Source organism: Marmota monax, unplaced genomic scaffold (genome assembly GCF_021218885.2).
Source record: "Marmota monax isolate L192 unplaced genomic scaffold, Marmota_monax_Labrador192_F-V1.1 WCK01_AAM20220418_F8-fsc00005, whole genome shotgun sequence".
Taxonomy (NCBI): domain Eukaryota; kingdom Metazoa; phylum Chordata; class Mammalia; order Rodentia; family Sciuridae; genus Marmota; species Marmota monax.
In genome coordinates, this window is record NW_026692254.1 from 6797477 (window position 1) to 6817243 (window position 19767).

A 19767-nucleotide genomic window follows, 5' to 3' on the forward strand; every position below is an offset into this window, starting at 1 on the left:
AGGAATGGAATGTTGAAAGACTGACAATTAGAGATAGAGGTGCAAATCAGGTCATATGTACTCTGATGTCACATGAGATATTTTTAACTGGGAAAGTCTTAGAAAGATTAATCTACCTAGTATTTTCTAAACTTAAAAAAAAATCTTTAAAGTAGTAGAATCCTTTGTTTATAATGCAATTAGAACGAAGTGGGACTAGGGAACCTTATGGTCCAGCAGAGCCTAGTTGAAAAACCCCCCTCTCCAGCTTTTCAGAAGGTGGATTTTATTGTTAATAACCAAGTAAAAATAAGTGTATAAAAACAAAAGGCAAAAAATAAATAAAAGGCAAAAGAGAACAAAGTACTTTTAGGTAGTGGTTGCAGAGTTATAGTTTTATCAGTTTGTCAGTAGTACAACTCTGGTTTCGAAATACATTGTACAGTTTTTCTGTGCATTAGTACTTTAGAAAGAGTGACCTATAGTTCAGTAAAATTTTCAGATATATTAAGAAAAATCTAAATTGGACTCTTTAAGATAATTTTCTTACTCTTTTTATTTTCCTTGGTACTGGGAGTTGAACCCAGGAATGCTCTCCCACTGAGCTACATCCTCAGCTCTTTTTATTTTTTATTTTGAGATGATCTCACTAAGTTGCCCAGGCTGGCCTTGAACTTGTGATCATCCTGCCTCAGCTTCTAGGATAGCTGGGATTTCAGGCACGTGCCACCATACCCTGTATTTTTTTTAACTATTCTTTATGAAGCTTTTATGTAGTTATCACTTTTATTTTGCTTCAACAAAAGAATTGAATAAAACTCATGTTTCCATAAGAAAATGCTGTATCTTTGGAAGGTATGACTTAAATAATCCCATAATGAAAATATCAGGTACAAAGCCCACTGATCTCAAAGAGCAAAAGGAAATGTTTGTAGCCACAAGAAAAAATAATTTTTTAAAAAATCTCTAATTAGATGTTTATATTGTAATCTAGTTAACCTCCTTTTTTAAAGATACTTTCCTTTGGAATCTGTAAAGTATGCCTGTTTAAGGCACTTAAAGTTAAAAACTAAACATCTATAAATTTAAAGAAGTAGATGTAAAACACAGATATGTAAATTGTATTTTCATAATTGCCTTATTTGCTTATCTTTTATTGGTTTATTATTTTGTCACTTGTACTGGCCTTATAAAACTTTAATTAGGTATCTATTTTATCTATTTAGATTATTACTGCCCTTCATCATGTTAATAACATTTTGCTACAGAAAAAAAATTCCTATTATTAAAAAGGGGGCAGCATATAATACCTTTTAAAATATTTTGAGGGAAAGAAATCAGTTTTGGCCATTATTGCCTATGCATTTTTTGTTTGTCAAAACAAAGCTTAGGCCTGTTTACCATTCAGACTGAGAACTGATGAAATAGCTTTCTAATTTGATTATCTCATGGTGTGTTTCTTTTTTAACTTTATTTTTATGTATGTTTTTATTGCAATGAGCAGCTGTTTTATTTAGAAAATGTTCTGATACTTATCTGTGATGGAACACAAGAAGTGACTTTTTTAAGGCTTTAATTACTAGTGTACTGAATCAAGGTGCTTTTTCTATGCCTTGCATTTAAGAAAAGTCATTTGATGATTTAATCATTTCAATCTATTACAGTGTGGTAATGATACAGACATTCTTAATGTAGTTATTAGTACCAGAGCAAACTTGATTTTTAAGATACTGATGACTGACTGCAGTATATTTCTACTTTAAGTTGATGTCTAGCAAATAATATACATAATGGCTGTGACTGTTAGGACCATGATATAATGTAGATGTCATGTAGATAAAAATCAGTTGGAGTGATTTTTTCCCCTTTAAGATATAACTTTTCAAAGAAAATCTTTGATGTCAAATGTTTTACTTTCATAACCAAGTAACTAGATTTACATGATAATATAATGAAAGTATCAAGCTGTTAAACATATCAAAGTTTTATTCCCTAAATAGATTTTAATAAGTGAAACTCCATCAATCCTTGTTTTATTTCAAAATATATGTAACGTTTTATTGAATTCAACTTTTTGGTATATGTTACTTTTGAAATTGTCTGTTTTTCTAAGATAAGTTGAATTTCTTGATAACATCAGCTTTTACTTTCTAATTTACTATTCCTTTTATGTTATTAAGACTGCAAGATATGAATAAGTTCTAGTTAATAATATCCAGCACAAAATCAAATTTGTTTATATTTAGATTGAATATGAGTCTCAACTTAAGAAGATGCAGCTACTCTCAAAAGATAGACTGGGAATAAAGGGTGAACTGAAAAATGAAGAGAGACAGAAGGTAACAAATTAAAATGATAAAATTTCTATTAACAAACATCTTTTTGGTTAAACTTTAAGTGATTATTTAAAGATTTTTACCTATTTCCTATTGCTTTAATGTCTAACTTAATTAAATTGGCTGAAAGCAATCACTTTGGGGTTAAGATTTAGATTCCCAAGAAAACCTCAGGGTTAGTAGGTAAAATTGTGTTTTTCTAAATAATGCTTTGTAACTACTTTTTCTTAGTTTGAGAAATGTTTTCAATGAAAATGTGGTATTTTGATTCTTTCCTTTATATATAATTTTGTACATTTTAACCTTCTCACAGAGAAAGTGGAAAGAAGAGATCGCATATCTAAGCAATAGACAAAAAGACCAGCAAGGAATACTTAAATAAATTCTGCTATGTATCTGCCATAATGCAGGCTTCTAATCCTCCTGCCTATCTCCATATAAATGATTCTGTTCAAGACCATAGATGTTTTCTTCACTAAAAGCAGTAAAGCTCTTTTAGATGAAATGTCTAAAAACATCTTGTAATAACTTGGAGCATGCTGGCAAGAGTAGTCACTTGTGACTATATGTGAAACCCCCTCAGCCAGTCGATATTGTAATAAGCAAAAATGGTAACATCACTCCATTATTCAGAAAAGCCAACAGCATGCTTGTTCCTTAGGCTGCAGCATTCATTAAGAAAAGCTTACTGGGCTGAAAGCTGGAAACAGATGATAACGGGATATGATTTTCATATTTAATGCTTTCCTTGGAAGAGTATGTGTGCTACAGATTGATAGAAGAATCAACTGCTACTTTACTAAAAGACTTTCAGGTTTGCCCTATAGCTACCGATGGAATCATTCAGCCAAGAAATTAACTTTTTCTCCTTTTACCTGCTTTATATATCTGCTAAGCAGGCTGCCTGGCTGCCAGTAAATGTTATTATGCAGTTAACTGTTTGGTATTTAAGACTCTTATCAGAAAAGAAACAGAGGCCACACTATTTTGTTTTTATAGTAGGAGGAAGGTTTTAGTTTTTCTTTCTTCCGTGCATTAGCAGGCATTAATCTGAGTTTAGAGGAAGTTTTAGTTTTTCTTCCCCATAGATTAAAAAGTTAAAAAACCTAGAATTTAGAGCATTCTTTAAACTGTAAGATACAAAACACCAAGCTCCAGCAACCTTGACCTATATAAAAAGGCCTTTAATGATAAATGATTTATATGCCATTAGATGTAGGCCAAATGTGGTATGATGTAATAGACTTCTAAACCATTCAGCCAGTTTTCCTGTTTGACATTCAGTCATGAAATAATTGACATGTTTTTAATCTACAAACTAGCATGTTCTTTCTATGCCATTTCTGATAGACACATTCTTAGTATGGCAGTGTCAATGGTACTTAAGTAATGTGGGAGACTTTTTTTCTATTTGCACTACTTTTTTTTCTATTTGCACTACCTTGCACAAAGTTATGGAATCTTCTTTTAAGTTATATTTAAACAGAAACAAGAGACACAGTGCTGACAACACTGTAAAATGTTTAATAACTAAATGAAGTTTTTCCCTTTTGATTGAAAATTGTCATCTTTGATTATTAAATCTTTGACTATTTGACTGTAAGAATCAATTAGGTAACATTTTGAGAAACTTATATCTTGCCTTTTTCAATTTTCTATTGATGTTCAGTCAGTTAAAAGGTAAATACATTGCAAAAAAATCATGACAGTTAATCCTTATTATACACTAATTCCCAAATTCTTTATGAGTAATGTTGTATTTTTATTGGAAATCCAAGTTCTTTTTCTTTTAGTAGTCATATGAATTAGCCTCTGAGCCCAGTGTCTCTGGTCTCCAAGGACTTACCTAGTACACATACAGTCTCACTGACTGAATTCAGTATATAGTTGTTGAGCAACTGTTCTGTTTGAAAAGCCACAGTAGGTCCCTCTATAAATGTCACAACTCTTGCTCTCAAGGTGCTTTCTCACGAAGCAGTACTCTTTCTAAGGCACAGGATAGTGTGTGATAAGTGACAATTACAGGGAACAGGCATGAGCAACATGAAGAAAGGTGGGACTGCTTCTTTTGCAGTGAGTAACCCAAGCCTTGGTGGAGGGGTTGGTGCTTGAACAAGCATGGAAGGATGAGTAGAATAATGATCAGTGGAGGTGTGTAGATACTCTAGGAGTAGGAGATGTTTTAAATAAAGGAGTAGAAATAGGAAATACCAGAGGGTAGTTGTCCAGTCTGCCTGAAATCTAAAGAGCTTGTAGAGATAATGGACAGATAAATCTTGAGACTTGGTACCTGGAACTAATGCCCCAGGCTCAGGAATTGAGATTTACTCCTAGAATTATCATTGTAAGAGTGTGTGTTGGGGCAGATGATGGAAAGACTTGTGAGTACAGTGGTTCCATTATAGGACTGAAGCTGCAGGAAGATGAGGCTAGCAGTACAAAGCAGTATGAACGTGGGGAATGAGTGTATGGAGCTGAGGAAATCAGGGACAGTGTGAACATGAGGAATTAACCAAGGGCCTGGATTTGGGGTGGTTGTTGCAGGGGAAAGCACTAATAAGAGGGGATGCTGTATCAAATTAGTGATGATTCTGAATTATAAAAAGATAGTTTTAAAAATTTAGCAAAAAGCAATGACTTGCATGCCAAGAAAAAATCATCAAGTAATGGTTGTCAATTTTTTAAATGTAAAACTCTAGCTCAGTTTTGTTGTAAGACATCCATTGTTTTCATGCATCTTTAGAGTCACGTATTCTCTTAAGAGGATGAATAACTGGCCATCATCCCCCAAGTTTATTTGCATTCTTTTATAAAAATTGTTTATTTGCTTTTTTTTACTTCTACATGACAGTAGAATATATTTTGACATATCATACAGACATAACTTCCCATTTTTGTGGTTGTACATGATGTGAAGTTACACTGGTCATGTATTCCTATATGAACCTAGGAAAGTTATGTCCAATTCATCCCACTGTCTTTTTCCTATTCCCATCCCTCCTCCCTTCCCTTCATTCCTCTTTGTCCACTCTTAATTTAGTTAGAAACTTCAGATAGTGAAAAGACAAAGTCAAGGCCTCATTTGAATTCTCACAAATTTTACTATAATTTAATAATCCTCCTCTCTATTACATATTGTTATCTTTTATTTTGGGGTAAACTCTCATTTTGTTTATCTCTAGGCATGTTCTTCGACATGTTCTTCTGATTGCTGAGTGTTTTGGTATGAGCTGTGATTAGAGAATATATATATATATATATATATATATATATAAACATCAAAACATATGTAGTCATGGCATTTTTGAGTGAGAGTATAAATTTTCTATTGTCCTGTGACATATATTCTATTAGAAACAGAAATGAACTGATAATACTCTGCCAGGGCTGGAGAACAGTGCAAGATCAGGGAATCTCATCACAGGACTAAAGTCTGCTTGGGGAGTGTCCCCTCCATTGTTATAACCCTACCTGCAAGGATCATGGGGAGAATGGCTATGTAAGTTGTTACTTTTACAATGGGTAGTGACTTTTTCTGTGTGTTAAGTGCTACATTCACATTTTATGTGCATCAATTCTAACCCTTTCACATCTTTATTTTATTTATTTATTTTTATCTGATGCTGAGGATTGAACCTAGTGCCTCATGTGTGTGAGGCAAGTGCTCTACCACTAAGCCACAAACCCAGCCCCAATTCTAACCCTTTAAATAATCCTGAAAATAGATGCTATTATTATTCCTATTTTATAAGGCTCAGAAAGGTTAGTTAACTTGCCCAAGGCTACATAGCTAAAATTCAAATCCAGAAAATTCAAATCCAGAACATAGCTAAACAGAGCCAAAATTCAAATCCAGAACACTTGTGCTATTAGCCACCTTGCCACAATGTCTTCAAGGTAGTATGAAGGCAGTGCTTTTCAAAGTCAGGAGAAATTCCCATTGTGATAAAAACAACTTTAGGGACTACATTTTTTTAAAAATTGTAGTTGTAGATGGACAGATTGCCTTTTTTTAATTTTTATTTTTATGTGGTGCTGAGGATCAAACCCAGTGCCTCACATATGCTAGGCAAACACTCTGCCACTGAGCTACAGCCCCAGCTCTAGGTACTACTATTTAACCTAACCACAGGAGGAAATGAAATGGTCTCCCTTGGTGCTGTAAGATTCCAGTTGAATCAGGTCAACCATGGCAAGCAGAGTGCCCATTTCTAAACTGCCCAGAAAGGAGCATCCAACCTTGCCCAAGCAGAAGAAATACTTTCAGCTCAACTGAAGAAGAACTTGAAGAGAGAAAGCCTGAATAGTCATCAAAAACAGATATATGCCTTCTGTGCAGGGATGAGCCATGAAGTAGCTTTAGCCATGAATTTTAACTTGTCAGCAGAGGTGACTGAGCTGTAACCAGGAATAGCCCTACTGTAGGAGAGGCATCAGACAGAAGGTGACACCCCAGTGTTAGATGGCAAGAAGCATTCTTTCATTCCTAATGGGTCAAGACTGCTTCTCTCAGAATCTGAGCAGTATATATAAGACCAGGGCAGCCACTGTAGGGCAAGGCCCGTTGCCTATGGGTAAAGGAACAGACACCTTTATATAAAGTGTCCTAAAACTATCCTGCAGTATCCCCATTGAAAAGCAAATGACTGAGGTTGGAATTCCCTGGAAGCATATCCCAAGATTGAGTGCAAACAGTTTATTTAGTAGGTAGTCCCAGGAAGTACATACAATGAAGGAGGGAGGAATGTTGACACAGGGAAGAGAAAGAAGCCAATGGGACTGTGTAATTGAGTAGATCACCATTGTGAGCCTGTGACACTCAGATCCACAGGGAACCCTGGAATACTGTATAGCATGTGCTCCAGAAGTATCCTATCCATGAGGAAGGCAAGAAAGGTATTTCCCTTCTAACTCCAGCCACTGAGTGATGCATCTGGCTGCACTACCAGCTGCTGCATGGCTGCTGACAAAAGCACTCAGGACAAGAGACACAGGTGTTTGAAGGACACTGTGTATGTATTAGGATGATGAGGGACCAGGGATATGGGCCAGTCTTTCTCATACCTACTGTGGGAAAGAACAGTGAGTGGAGGAATTATTAGAATTATTAGAGTTATCTATGCAAGGCCAATTTCTTACCTTACCAACCCACAGTGCTGCTCTCAGAAACAGCCTCCTTGAATCACTGCTCAATTTTAAATAATACAAAAGCTCCCAAATGGAGTTCTAAGCTGCTACCTTCAACCCTTGACCCTCAAAGTTATGGCTGTATTTGACTCTGAGCCATAACAAGTAGAAAGGTTTTCTTTTTGTAGTCAGTGTATGTCTTCTACATTAATAGCATTTTATTTATATGTTTTGGTTCATAAAACAATGAAAAATTATACTGAATTACACACATAGTTCCTCAAAACTAGATGCCTTAAAACTAGATGCACAGACCTTTTTTCTAGGAGAGGGTAGAAAGTGTTCTTCTCACAATTCTCTAGATATGAGCTGTTGCAGGGCAGGGCCTGGGCCCTTTCCGCCTGCACCAGCATGGCCTACCATCATGAAAGGATAAAGAACTGAGAACTGTTCTCTTTGAATGAGGTTTGTGCCCTATTTCATGTGGAGCTGAACGATAGATGAAGTTTGGACCCTTCTTTCTTTGATTCCTTTTGGGGATACCTTTGAAGTAGCTGATGGGGAGTATGGCTCAAATCAACAGCTAATATTTATATTAGTCTTTCTTTGTTTTATGTACTGTTCTAGGAAACATGTATATATATACACATCCATTATAACAACCTTACAAAATATATACTATTTTAATACTCATTTTACAGATTAGGAAATAGGTACTCAAATAAATTAATCAACTTGTCTTCGAGTCACACAATTAGTAAGAGGTAGAGTTAGGAATCAGATTCCAGCAGACTGGTCTGGAAGCTTTTGTTGTTGTTTGTTTAAATTTGTTTTCTATTTTTTTTGGTCTTTTAGAAAAAAAATTTGGGGGGGGTCTGTGGCCTTAATTAATAAATTTGTTGGCTCTGGGGATGTCATGTGGTGGCAGAGTGCTTGCCTGGCATATACATGGCCCTGGGTTTAAGCCCTAGCACTGCAAAAAATAAATAAATAAATAAATAAATGCTTCTTGCCCCCCCCCCCCCAATTGACCTACTGGATGAAGTCATTTACTCTGGAAAATAGTGGAAGAGGGCACTTCTTGAAAGAATTTGTTTTCTGTCATAGTCAAAAATGAAAGAGGGATGGGGTTGTGGCTCAGCAGTAGAGTGCTCACCCACTACGTTCAAGATCCCGGGTTCAATCCCCAGCACCAAATAAAAAATAAATGAATAAAAGATGATATTGTGTCCAACTAAAAAATAAATATTAAAAGAAAGAGAAACAGATATTTTTAAAACAGCTTTTGAAGGAACATTTGGCTAGGCAACTATCTTTTTTTTCTCTCTTTAATGTTAAAATACATGCAACATGTTTGTTAAATGAAAGAGGCTTTCACAAGTGAGAAAATTGTATTCGCAGATATAAGTACATGATATGGAGTGACAGAAAATGAGAGGAAGTGAATGAGAAAGTGAAAAGAAACGTAAGTCAATTTAGCAAGAGGAAAATGCATTTTGTGGAAAACACTGTTTCTTTTGATAGTGCGGGGGATTAGAGAAGTTCCACAGGAGAACAAATATTGATTTCTTATTCTTCAGAAAACTTTCCAAATATCATTTGCTTATATTTTTTCACTATATTTTTAGAAAGAGATATTTTCTAAAATATATGAAATCTAAAAATAAGTGTTACTGCCTAGAAATTTTGGGAGAGTAATCTAACAATGACCATCATAATTAATATACACATATTTTTTCCTAGTAGTTCTGCTTTTGATCATCTATTCCTTAGGATTAAGAACTTTAGTTCAAAATGATAAAATATCCTTTGTCTGTTATAGCATCATCCATAGTCTCAAAAAAATGGAAATAGCTGTGCACGCCTGTAATCCCAGTGGCTCGGGAGGCTGAGGCAAGATGATTGAGAATTCAAAGCCAGCCTCAGCAACTTAATAACAACCCTAAGCAACTCAGCGAGACCCTGTCTCTAAATAAAAAATAAAAAGGGCTGGGGATGTGGCTCAGTGGTCTAGTGCACCTGAGTTCAATCCCGAGTCCCCCAGGAATAAAACAAAAAAACATGTAAACAATCTGAAAGACCAGACATAGAATTGGCTGAGCTGAGGGAGGGGATGGTACATCCTCATGTTCCGGTACTTTGCACATATTAAACAGAACCAAGTATATTCCTCCTTCTCCTCCTTATTCCTCCTCTTCCTCCTCTCCCTCCTCCTCCTCCTCCTCCTCCTCCTATTCCTCCTCTTATTCCTCCTCTTCCTCCTCCTCCTCCTCTTCCTCCTCCTCCTCCTTCTCCTCTTCCTCCTCCTCCTCCTCTTCCTCCTCCTCCTCTTCCTCCTCCTCTTCCTCCTCCTCTTCCTCCTCCTCCTCCTCTTCCTCCTCCTCCTCCTCTTTCTCCTCCTCCTCTTATTCCTCCTCCTTCTCCTCCTCCTCTTCCTCCTCCTCTTCCTCCTCCTCTTCTTCCTCCCTCTCCTCCTCCTCTTCCTCCTTCTCCTCTTCCTCTTCCTTCTCCTCTTCCTCCTTCTCCTCTTCCTCTTCCTCCTTCTCTTCTTCCTCCTCCTCCTCTTCCTCCTTATCCTCCTCCTCCTCTTCCTCCTTCTCTTCTACTCTTCCTCCTTCTCTCCTCCTCCTTCTCCTCCTCCTCTTCTTCCTCCTCCTCCTGTTCCTCCTTCTCCTCCTCTCCCTCTCACTCTCCTTCTCCTCCTCCTTCTCTTCTTCCTTCTGTTCCTCCTCTTCCTCCTTCTCCTCCTCTTCCTCTTCCTCCTCCTTCTTCTCCTCCTCCTCCTTCTTCTCCTCCTCCTTCTTCTACTTCTTTTTTCCCCCTTCTTCTTCTGTTTATTTTTTCCCCCTTGCCTTCCTGCCCTTGCTGGGACCTGTAGCACATCATTAAGTGAAAGTGATAAAAGGAGTATTCTTGTGTCAATTCTGATCTTGAGGGGAATGCTTTCCATCTTTTACTGTGACTGTGGTTTTTTTCATAGATGCATTTTGTCAGGTTGGGAGAATTCCCTTCTATTTCTAGTTTGTTGAGGAATATTCATCATGAATTTGTGTTAGATTGTGTTAAATGCTTTTTCTGTGTGTATAGAGATAATCGTATTTATTCTCTTTATCCAATTAATAGGATATATTTCTTTAATTGATTTTTTAAAATCTGAGAGTATTTTTCCTATTTTGCCACTAGATTTATTTTATTATTTTATTTTTTACATTGACAGGTAAAATTGTGTTTGCCATGTACAGCATGTTGTTTTTGAAGTATGTATGCATTGTGGAGTTTATTGATTTTTGTATGTTGAATAAAGATTGCATTCCTGGGTAAAACTCCTATTTAGTAATAATGTGCAATCCTATTTATATGTTGCTTGATTTAGTTTGCTTTATTTCATTAAGAACTTTTAATCTGTATGCATAAGAAATAGGGCCCTGCAGTTTTCTTGTGACATCTTTGAGTTGGGTGTCAAAAACCAGCATGATAAACTGGGCAAGAAATGTTTTTTTCTATTTTTGGAAGAGTTTGTGAAGGATTTATTTTAATTCTTTAAATATGGGTAGAATTCATCAGTGAACCCCTTTAGTCCTGGACTTTCTTTGTGGAAAGTTTTTGATCAGTAATTAAGTTGCTTAACTTCTTATGGGTCTATTCAGATTTTCTATTTCTTGAGTCAGTTTTGATAGTAACTTTGTAAGATTTTTATCTAATTTGTCAAGGTGGTCTAATATGTTAGCATACATCTATTCAAGATTTTCCTTGTAATCTTTTTTTATTTCTGAAAAGTATATATGCATTGTTTAAAAGAACAGTCATGTTCTTTTAAAGTACATCCTTTTAGTCTCTGGCCTCAATTGAAGTGTTTAATACATTTACATTTAATAGAATTACTGGTATTTACCTATTTTTTTTCCTTTATTTCTCCAACACTACTTCCTTTTGGGTTAAACAGAATATTCTAATGCACCATTATAATTTTCTTGTCATTTATTTTCCTATTAGTGCCCTGTTATTTCAGTTAGCATCTTTTATAGTTTGGATATATTTAAGTGTGTTCCCCAAAAGTTAATTTGCTGGAAGATTGGTCTTTAGCATTGTGATATTTAAGTGATGAAACCTTTAAGAGGTGGGACCTAGTGGAAAGCTAGGTTAGTGGAAAGTTAGAGGGTGCTGCCCCTGAAAAAGATTGTCATTGTTGTTGAACCCTGGTTAATTCCTGTAAGAATAGTTATTTATAAAAGCAAGCATAACTTGTGAATATTTCCTGACTCACCATGTGATTTCTGCCCCTTACACATGCTTTCACAGTGATGCCATTTACCATGTAATGTAGCCAGTCTTCACAAGAGCCAACCATATGGTAACACCATTCTCTTGAGTTTCCAGAACTTTGATATAAACAAAACTCTTTTCTTTATGAAGTAGATAGCCTTAGGTATTTTGTTATTGCAGTAGAAAATGGACTAAGACAACATTTATAATAATCTAGTTTGTATTAATACCAACTTAATTTCAGGAGCATGTAAAAACTTTGCATCTATATAACTCCATTCTCTCTTTACTTCTTTGTCATATTATTATAATACAAGCTATAGCTTTGTATCTTACATGTTACATGTTTTTAAAAAATTGTTTTTAGTTGTTGATTGACGTTTATTATTTATTTATTTATATGTGGTGCTGAGAATTGAACCCAGTGCCCCACCCGTGCTAGGCAAGTGCATTACCATAGAGTTACAACCCAGCCCCTTATATGTTGGATATTAATACAGATTTATAATTATTGTTTTACAAAGATGTCTTTATATAGGAGAAAAAAGTTGTAAAACAACAACAAAATAATATATATATATATATATATATATATATATATATATCTCATCACCTTTTGTATTTACCAGTTCCTTTACTAGTATTCTTTATTTCTTAATGTAGATTTGAGTTACTCTTGAGTGTTCTTTTATTTCAGCCTGAAGTATTTTTTATAGTATTTCCTTGGCGGTATGGTAGTAACAGAGTCTGTCTTTATTTATCTAGGACTACCTTAATTTCTCCTTCAGTTTTGAAGGAAAGTGTTGGCCGGTATAGAATTCTTGATTGACAGTCTTTTACTTTCAGTACTTTGAATGTGGCAGCTGACCTCCATGGTTTCTTTTTGGGGGGTGGGTGTTACTGGGGATTGAACTCAGGGGCATTCAACCACTGAGCCACATCCCCCAGCCCTATTTTGTATTTTATTTAGAGACTAGGTCTCACTGAGTTGTTTAGCTCCTCACCGTTGCTGAGGCTGGCTTTGAACTCACAATCCCCCTGTCTCAGCCTCCCAAGCTTCTGGGTTTACAGGCATGCACCACTGCACCCGGCCCTCCATAGTTTCTAATGAGAAATCAGCTTTTGTCCTTATTGAGGAATCCTTGGATGTGACAGCATCACTTCTCTATATTTGCTTCCAAGATTCTCTCTTTGAGGGTTGGGTATAGCTCAGTAATAGAGTACTTTTCTAGCATATACAAGGCTCTGGGTTGCATCATCAGCATTATATATACACCAAAAGATTCTTTGTCTTTTAGTCATTCGATTATGATGTGTCTAGATGTGAATCTTTATGGGTTTCTCACACTTTGACTCTATTTAGCTTCTTTCATGTGTAGCTTATTTTTAATCTAATTTAGAAAGTTTTCTTTCATTATTTTTTCAGAACTCTTTCTTTCCTTTTCTTTCTGAGACTTTTAATTGTATGTTTATGTGTCTCACAGGTCTCTTGAGGCTCTATTCATTTTTCTTTGTTTTCTATTCATTTCTCTTTCTTTTCCTCAGACCAGAGAAACTCAATATTGCTGATTCTTTCTTCTGTCTAATCAAATCTGCTGCTGAGGCCCTGTAGTTAATTTTTCATTCTGGCAATTGTACTTTTTAACTGCATAAATTCCACATTTATATTCATTTCTATTTTTTATAACTTAGGTTTCTTGTATTAATTTTTTTGTGTATTTGTGTGTGGTGCTGGAGATGGAACCTAGGTCTTGTGTATACTAGGCAAGCACCCTTAACACTGTGCTACCCTCAGGACCTATTGATATTTCTTTAATTGATAATCTCTATTTGTACATTATTTTCATACTTTATGTTAGTTATTTAGACCTTATTTCCTTTAGTTCCTTGAACATATCTAATATAACTTTTAATGCCTTTAGTAAGTTTAATACCATACTTAGGCTTCCTGAGGAATGGTTTCTAATGACTGCTTTTTTTTTTTCTCCATGTAAGACCCGTAGTTTCTTGTTTCTTTTCATTTTTCCTGCTTTTTTATTGAAACAAACATTTTAAATAATAAAATGTGACAATTTCCCCCTTCCCAGAATTGTTTTTGTGTTTTTTGTTTAAGTAACTTTCTGAACTAATATGTAAAATCTGTATTATTTTTCATGTCTGTTCACTGACGTTTCTGTTTAGTTTACTTAGTGACGGCAGGTAATGACTAGACAGAACTTTCTTTAATACTTGGAACTAGAATTCTCATAGTCTTTGCCAACAGGCTCTGATGTGTGTTGGGGCATATTTTTTACACTCATCCAGGTAGTTTGCAGCCCTACCTTAGTCTTTACTTCCTGCTTGTACAGTGCTTCAAGGCAAGCCAGAGGTGAAAGTTTAGGAACTTCTTGAAATGTTTCCTGAGCATGTAGGTAGCCATCTAGATTCCCAGAAATAGGTTGGATCTTTTCAGATCCCCCACATGGCAGCTCTTTCACTGGCTTTTCCTTTAAATTTTTTTTAAATACATGACAATAGTGGAATGCATTATACTCATTACCACCCATATACAGCACAATTTTTCGTAACTCTGTATATAAAGTATGTTCACACCAAATTATGCCATTATACATGAACTCTTTTTTTGGCATTATAATTCTTAATACACATATATACCACAATTTTTCATATCTCTGTTTGTATATAAGGTATGTTGATACCAAATTCAAATCTTCATACATGTATTTTGTATAATGTTGACCTTCACATTCCACCATCCTTGCTAATCCCTTCCCCCCGTCCCTTTCCCTCCCACCCCTCTTTGCTATCTAGAAATAATCTTCCTCCCATGCTCTCCCTCCCTACCCCACTTTGAGTCACCCCCCTTATATCAGAGAAAACATTTGGCATTTGTTTTTTGGGGATTGGCTAACTTCACTTAGCATAATCTTCTCTAACGTTGCTGCTGGTTTTCATTGTGAGTACAAGTTTTGAAGTTTACTGCAGACTTCTAGGGAAGGAATGGGAATAAGATAAGTTAACATACCATAAAGCTCTCTGTTCTTATCAAGATACAGCTGTTTTTCTTAAATGCACCCCCAGGTTGCTGCAAGCCTGGTTATTTTCCAGAGTTCTGAAACGTCATTCTGAAAAATTTTTCCCAGTTTTATCATCTCTTTTGTGGAGCAGAGAAATTTTAGAGGTCCTGATTCTACCACTTTCTCTGATATCACTGTCATTGGTTGGTTCACATCAAAGTTATTTCTTTTACTTTTGCATAGAAAAGACAGTGTATTTGAAGAGAAGCAAGATCTGGATTGTTTCAGCTGTGTGTACGACATTTTCTCTCTTAATAGTTGACCCTTGGTGTTTTCATCTGCAAAGGAGTGCAAATACATCTCCCTATATACTCTATTTGCCTCTGTGAAATAAATGTTCTTATATGTGTGGAAGTGTTTTGGTTCCTTTTGAAGAAAAGCACTTAACTTTCTGAAGTCTTCATTCTTGTTACCTCTAGTTCCTCTTTCCTCTGTGCATCCTTGATGAAGCCAACAAACTAGTTGCTTCAGTGTCTCCTTGCTCTCTCTATATATATCTCTGTAAGAGATTATGCTCATTCTTCCTATACACATACCAATAAGTGGAAATTGCTTGAAATTTCTGTAAAATTACTTGAAGATGGTCAGGAAAAATAGATATTGTTTACAGTTGGACTATAAATTATGAATATTTTGTACATGATACAATATATTTTAATTCTATCTTTAAGGTTATTATTAGAAATTTCTTTTAGAGAGAGAGAGAGAGAGAATTTTTTAATATTTATTTTTCAGTTTTTGGTGGACACAACATCTTTATTTTATTTTTATGTGGTGCTGAGGATTGAACCCAGCGCCCCGTGCAGGCGAGCTCGCTACCACTTGAGCCACATCCCCAGCCTAAGAAATTTTTATATTACTTATAATACTAGAAATAGAACTTTGAAACCTCCAATAGTTTTTTGTATACCCATTCCCTTACCGTTTTTTTTCCTTTGGTCAAGTTACTTTGATTGAATCTGAGCTTCTCCATGGAGTGCTTTTAAAACTCATAGCTTTTTTTGTTTTTTTAATTGTAATATCTATACATATCATAAAATTTACCATTTTAATTTAATTTTAAGCATGCAGTTTAATTATATTAAGTACATACATTTCTTTTTTTTTCAAAAAGCATTCATAGTTTCTTGGCATTAGTTGCTTTGTGGATCACATTATTATTAAAATTAAATAGCATGGACTGTACTGTTTTTGTTCATCATTACATGGAGAGGAACACGTTTTATAAATTATGGTAAGTGCTGATTTCCATGGTCATGTTTCTTTCATTTTTAAAAACAATCTGATTGAAAAAAAAAAACCTGATTGTTACACATAATGTTTAACTCACATCTCATTGCAGGTTGCAGTGCAAGCAAGAATTAACTTGGGGACAACTGTGTCAAAAGGATTGTATCAACCAGCAACAATGTTTATGGGCCGCCAAATGTCAGCAGTCTCAAGCCTTGGAGCTTTCAGTATAGAGCAGAAATCTCCCCAACCCACAAAGAACTTTTCAATTCCTGACCCACATTCACACCAACAGACAGCCCAGAGAAGCAATGTGACAGACAGCTGTGTAGTACAAACTAATAGTGACACAGAGTGCTTAAATAAGTCTGACAGAATAGATGGAAAGACATCTCTTCAGATTGGTGAGAAAACGCCAGTCACAGCCAGTGTATTGTCTGAGGAGGAACAAACTCATTGCTTGGAGATAGGAAGCAACATACATCATAGCAAGAGTAATTTATCAGAAGGCAAAAAGTCTGCTGAACTTCATTCCTCGTTACAGAAAAGATTAAGTCCAGAGAACAGGACCACTGATTTAAAGTGTGACAGTTCCAGCAGATCAGAGGGATCAGAGGGAGAAATACTGACACGAGAACATATTGAAGTTGAGGAAGAAAGAGCCAGCTCGCCTGTCTCTGCGATATCAGTTTCAGAACACTGTGCATCTGAAAATAAGTGGTCTCAAGAGAAGCATTCTGCTTGGGAAGGTTTCTCAGGTGGGGTGAGAGGCTGTCTGAGTTTGCAGATTTTTGTTAGTGTTTCATTTTTCTGGGTATTAGTGATCTTACATAAGGATAAAATATACTCTATTTTTTTTCTTTGCCAGAAACCCAAATAGTGATTATTATGTGAATGAATTCCGTTTTAATGAATTCATAAATGTGTACATGTAAATGGTTTTTTACAGTTAGTTCACTGATATTTTAAACTCACTGTGATTTTTAAAAAATATTTTAAAATATTTTTTGAGGGTGGAGGGTGTAGCTCATTGGTAGAGCACATGTTTAGCATACATGAGGCCCTGGATTTGCTCAAACCCAGCACAAAAATAACAAATTTTTAAATAAAAAATAAGATAAAAATATTTTTGGGTTTTTAAATACTATCATTAGTTGTGGGTTTTTCTGCATATTTTTAACTGATGAATAATTCTTTTCTGTGTTACCTTGATTCTCCAGGAAGTTCTTAATCAATAATCTGTTCATATCCCCTTTTACAGATCATCTTGCCCATGGGGACCCAGAGTTACAAAAAATGCAGGAAGAACAGGAGAAGGAAAGTTTATGCAGTAGCAATGACCTCACAGTCTCTATAAGTGAAGATGATCTGATTTTAAAGAGTCCAGAACCACAACCAAATCCAAGTGACAAGATAGAGGGAGAAAATGGAACAGAGACCTTAAAATTAATCCACCCTGAGCAAGAAAGAGATGCCCTCTCCACTGAAAAAAATAATCGTGTTTGGCAAACCCTAAGCTTTCCTGATTCAGAAGAGGAATTCTCTGCTAACTCACCAAGACAGTAAGCCTTTTTTTAAAAAAACTGTTCTGTATTAATTATAGATATTTTTAGAGACCATTCTTAAGTTTCATAATTAGTTTGTTAGATAATATCTGATTTTCTTTCTTCTTTCCTTTTTTTAACAAAATAACTTTTAATCTAAGTATTATTTAATTGTGGTGATTGGCAATTTATAATTATATCCAAACAATCCCTGGTTAGTGCATAAGTTATTTTACCCACTTTCTATCTTCAGGCCTTTTAAAAATAAATCCATTTTGAAGTTTTGTTAAGATAAAAAGTGACAAATGGGTAAACTTACTAGGTATTCAGCTTTAGAAACTAAAAGTTTTAAAGATTTAGAGACTAAATTAATAACTTTATCCTCATATACTTGTCATTTTTTATCATATGATTAAATAAGCTAGTAAGGTTTTGTCATGTCATTCTAAGGAATATAAATATCTAGCTATTGGAGTCTCTAATGTAAGACAGGAACACAATGTTATATATTTTGTGCACTTAACAATATTGAACTCATAAAGACTAATGTATACTTTATACTGTTGATTTATTTCATCCAAGTTTTCTATCTACTGTGTTGAAAACTGATTCTGTGATTTAAAAAAAAATTAGCATCAATAGAATCAAATCTCTTTTAGGTGGAGAAGGAACCTAAGTAAACAACCTAAGATAAATCTCACCTTCTACATGTATCACATAGTAGTGTTACGTATTACAAATGGGGCAGAACACTCTATACAGCTTGCCTTCCAATCCCCCCATGCCACCCTCAGAACTTTCAGTTACACTATGATGCTGGTCACCTTTCACCTCAACCTCCTGACAATAGTGGAAAACTAAGTAAGAATTCTTCTATATGAGGGCATATGTTCTGTTTCAGAGCACCCTTATATTTTTTAATACGTTGCCTCTTGCTGGATACAGGAGCACATGCCTATAATCCCAGCTACTCAGAAGACTGAGGCAGGAGGATCCACATTTGAGACCAGTCTAGGCAACTTAGTGAGATCCTACCTGTCTGAGAAATAAATAAAAATATAAATAAATAAAAGGGCTGGGGATGTAACTCAGTGGTAGAACACCCCTGGGTTTAATTTCCAGTACCACTTTTTAAAAAATTGCCTCTTATTATTCAGTATACACTTACAACAAAAAGTTTAATTGATAGTCTGACTCAGATGTTCAGGATATATTTATTAAGAGCATGTGTAAGTACAAAATACATGTTACTATGGTTTCTGCCATTGGGAAATTTGATCCATTGGAGAACCAAGCCAAATGAATTTTTTTCTAGCAATAATATATATCATCAAAGAGGTATTACATCACAAATTTTTACACCAGAAACTTTGTTCCTAGAGGTAGAAATGATCTGTTTTGCATTTTGTGTTTGTAGGCTTATTTTTGGAAAAGTTTTGCATTTTGTGTTTGTAGGCTTATTATTGGATAAGTTAGTACATTGGTAGGCTAACTAAGGGACTACCATATTTACCCAAGAATTGGTGGTTTTTTTTTTTTTTTTTTTAGAGAGAGAGAGAGAGAGAATTTCAATATTTATTTTTCAGTTTTCGGCGGACACAAAATCTTTGTTTGTATGTGGTGCTGAGGATCGAACCCGGGCCGCATGCATGCCAGGCAAGCGCGCTACTGCTTGAGCCACATCCCCAGCCCGAATTGGTGGTTTTCTGAAATTAAAAAAATAGTTGTGTAAATATGTGGAATTACTGTTTAATATTTCTCTAAATGTCAAGAATATTCTATCTCCCATTCTCCTGCATGAATGACCTTTTTCTATGACCTTAAATCCAAGCTTCTTTGAATTTTTGGATGTAGTTTTCAAATATTTATTAGAAAAATTGGCATTTGGTGAATTTTTGAATACTTATGTAAATAAGATGCCCTGCAGAATGAAAAGGTCAGTCAATAATTGGTGTGTCACTCTTACCAAATTTGAGACTATTGATTTTTTGTGGTAAAGCATTCCCCAGAAATAGTTGAAAGTGATTTTAAATAATGCTGGCTCACTTGCTCCCCACTGCTTTTAAAGACATATATTCTTTCTCTTAAAAAAAAAAAAATATATATATGTATATATACGTGTGTGTTGTGTGTATATTAGTTGTAGATGGACACAATACCTTTATTTGTTTATTTTTATGTGGTGCCAGGGATTGAACCCAGTGCCTCACA

General features: G+C 35.2%; 1 protein-coding gene across 1 annotated transcript in view; it reads left to right on the plus strand.

Annotated features, from left to right (window-relative positions):
- Kiz (kizuna centrosomal protein) overlaps positions 1-19767 on the plus strand; it is a 126908-nt gene that overhangs the window by 14821 nt on the left and 92320 nt on the right. Inside the window, exons 4-6 of the mRNA XM_046435098.2 lie at positions 2226-2318; positions 16125-16770; positions 17274-17574. Of these exons, the coding sequence (XP_046291054.1) occupies positions 2226-2318; positions 16125-16770; positions 17274-17574 (1040 nt within the window). The remainder of the gene's footprint in view (positions 1-2225; positions 2319-16124; positions 16771-17273; positions 17575-19767) is intronic.